The sequence below is a fragment of the Eimeria tenella genome, genomic scaffold, assembly GCF_000499545.2.
Source record: "Eimeria tenella Houghton genomic scaffold, Eth_scaff3794, whole genome shotgun sequence".
NCBI lineage: Eukaryota > Apicomplexa > Conoidasida > Eucoccidiorida > Eimeriidae > Eimeria > Eimeria tenella.
In genome coordinates, this window is record NW_013544717.1 from 1 (window position 1) to 1555 (window position 1555).

At 61.4% G+C, this 1555-nt stretch overlaps 1 protein-coding gene across 1 annotated transcript; it reads left to right on the forward strand.

The window, feature by feature from the left end:
- Positions 1-54: 54 nt before the first annotated feature.
- ETH_00037010 (uncharacterized protein) lies at positions 55-772 on the forward strand (the record flags this gene model as incomplete). Its single annotated transcript, XM_013379685.1, has 1 exon — positions 55-772. A coding segment is annotated over one exon (718 nt), but the record flags the coding sequence as incomplete, so codon positions are not given.
- Between the last annotated feature and the right edge of the window lie 783 nt (positions 773-1555).

Here is a 1555-nt window from a genome sequence, read left to right on the forward strand (position 1 = left end):
CGGCGGCAGCAGCGGCAGCGGGAGCAGCAGCAGCAGCAGCAGCGGCGGGAGCAGGCACTGCAGCCCGGGGCGCTGCGTGCAGCAGCAAGAAGCAGCGCACTGCGAGTGCCCCGCAGGGTACGAGGCCCAGGGCCTGGAGTGCCTGCAGATCCCGCCGTGCCAAAGGGGGCCCCCGGGGCCCTGCGGGGCCCCCGAGAGGGTGGCGGAGTGCGTGGATGTGGGGCGCAGCAGCTACGCATGCGTGTGCACCAGTGGTCACGCTGCAGTGACCACCGCTGCAGGCCCGGTGTGCGAGCCAGCCAGCAACAGCTACTTCTGCAGCAGCAGCCCCTGCGGGCAGCAGGGGCTGCTGCGCTGCACCGACTTGCCCGAGGGCGGCGTGGCCTGCGAGTGCAGCAAAGGCTTTTTGCTGGAGAGGGGCCAGGGGTCCACTCCCTTCCGCTGCAGACCAGTGGACCACTGCAGCAGGAAGCCCTGCGGCTCCGACGCCGTGGCCCGCAGCTGCTTCCGCACTGCAGCAGGAGGCTACTCCTGCGTCTGCCAGGACTCTGCGGAGCTGCTGCAGGGCGACGACGGGCCTTACTGCCAGCAGCTGCAGCAGCAAAACGGGCTCTTCATCTACTTCGCTGCTGCTGCTGCTGCTGCTGCTGCTGCTCTCCTCGGAGTCGCCGTCTGGTGGCTCGCATTCAAAGACGGGCCCAACGCCCAACAGGAATACGACTACACTGCAGCAGCTTTCCTTTCCGCCAGCGGACAACAGTTCGCCACCTAACCACCTCGCTGGCTAGCTGGGTGGCTAGCTACCTAGCTAGCCAGCTAGCTAGCTAGCTGGGTGGCTACCTAGCTAACTAGCTGGGTGGTTAGCTAGCTAGCTAGCCAGCTAGCTAGCGAGGTGGGTGGCTACCCAGCTAGCCAGCTGGGTGGCTAGCTAGCTAGCTAGCTAGCTAGCTGGGCGGCTTCCTAGCTGGCTAGCTAGGTAGCTAGCTAGCTAGCTACCTAGCTGCCTGGCTGGCCGGCTGGCTGGCTGGGGGGATACCTCGCAGACAAAACAAATTACAAACAAAGTCACCGAGCTGACACCAAAGCTAGCTAGCTAATAGTTCAGCTAGCTAGCTAGCTAGCTGGCCACGGGGCTAGCTAGGTAGCAAGCTAGCTAGCTAGAGGTGGCTAGCTAGCTAGCTGCTGCAGCGCCTGCTATGCATGCTGCGTCCATATTGAGAGCTTTGTTGACCTACTGGATTTAATTTTATTTCAAATGTTTCCAAAGTTCACTTTTTGAGTCTTTTCTCATTTAAGACTTTCAGAACTTTCTTTTTCCTCCAAGGCCTCTGCAGCTAGCTAGCTAGCCAGCTAGCTAGCTAGCCCCCTCGCTAGCCAGCAACTAGCGAGCTAGCGCAGTGGCCAGCTAGCTAGCCAGATACATAGCTAGCCAGCTTGCCAGCGAGGTCGCCAGATAGACAGGCAGCTAGCCAGATAGTTCGCTGGCCAGCCTGAGAGCTAGCTGAACAGCTGGCTGGCTAGCTAGCTAGCCAGCCACGTGGCTAGCCAGCTAGCT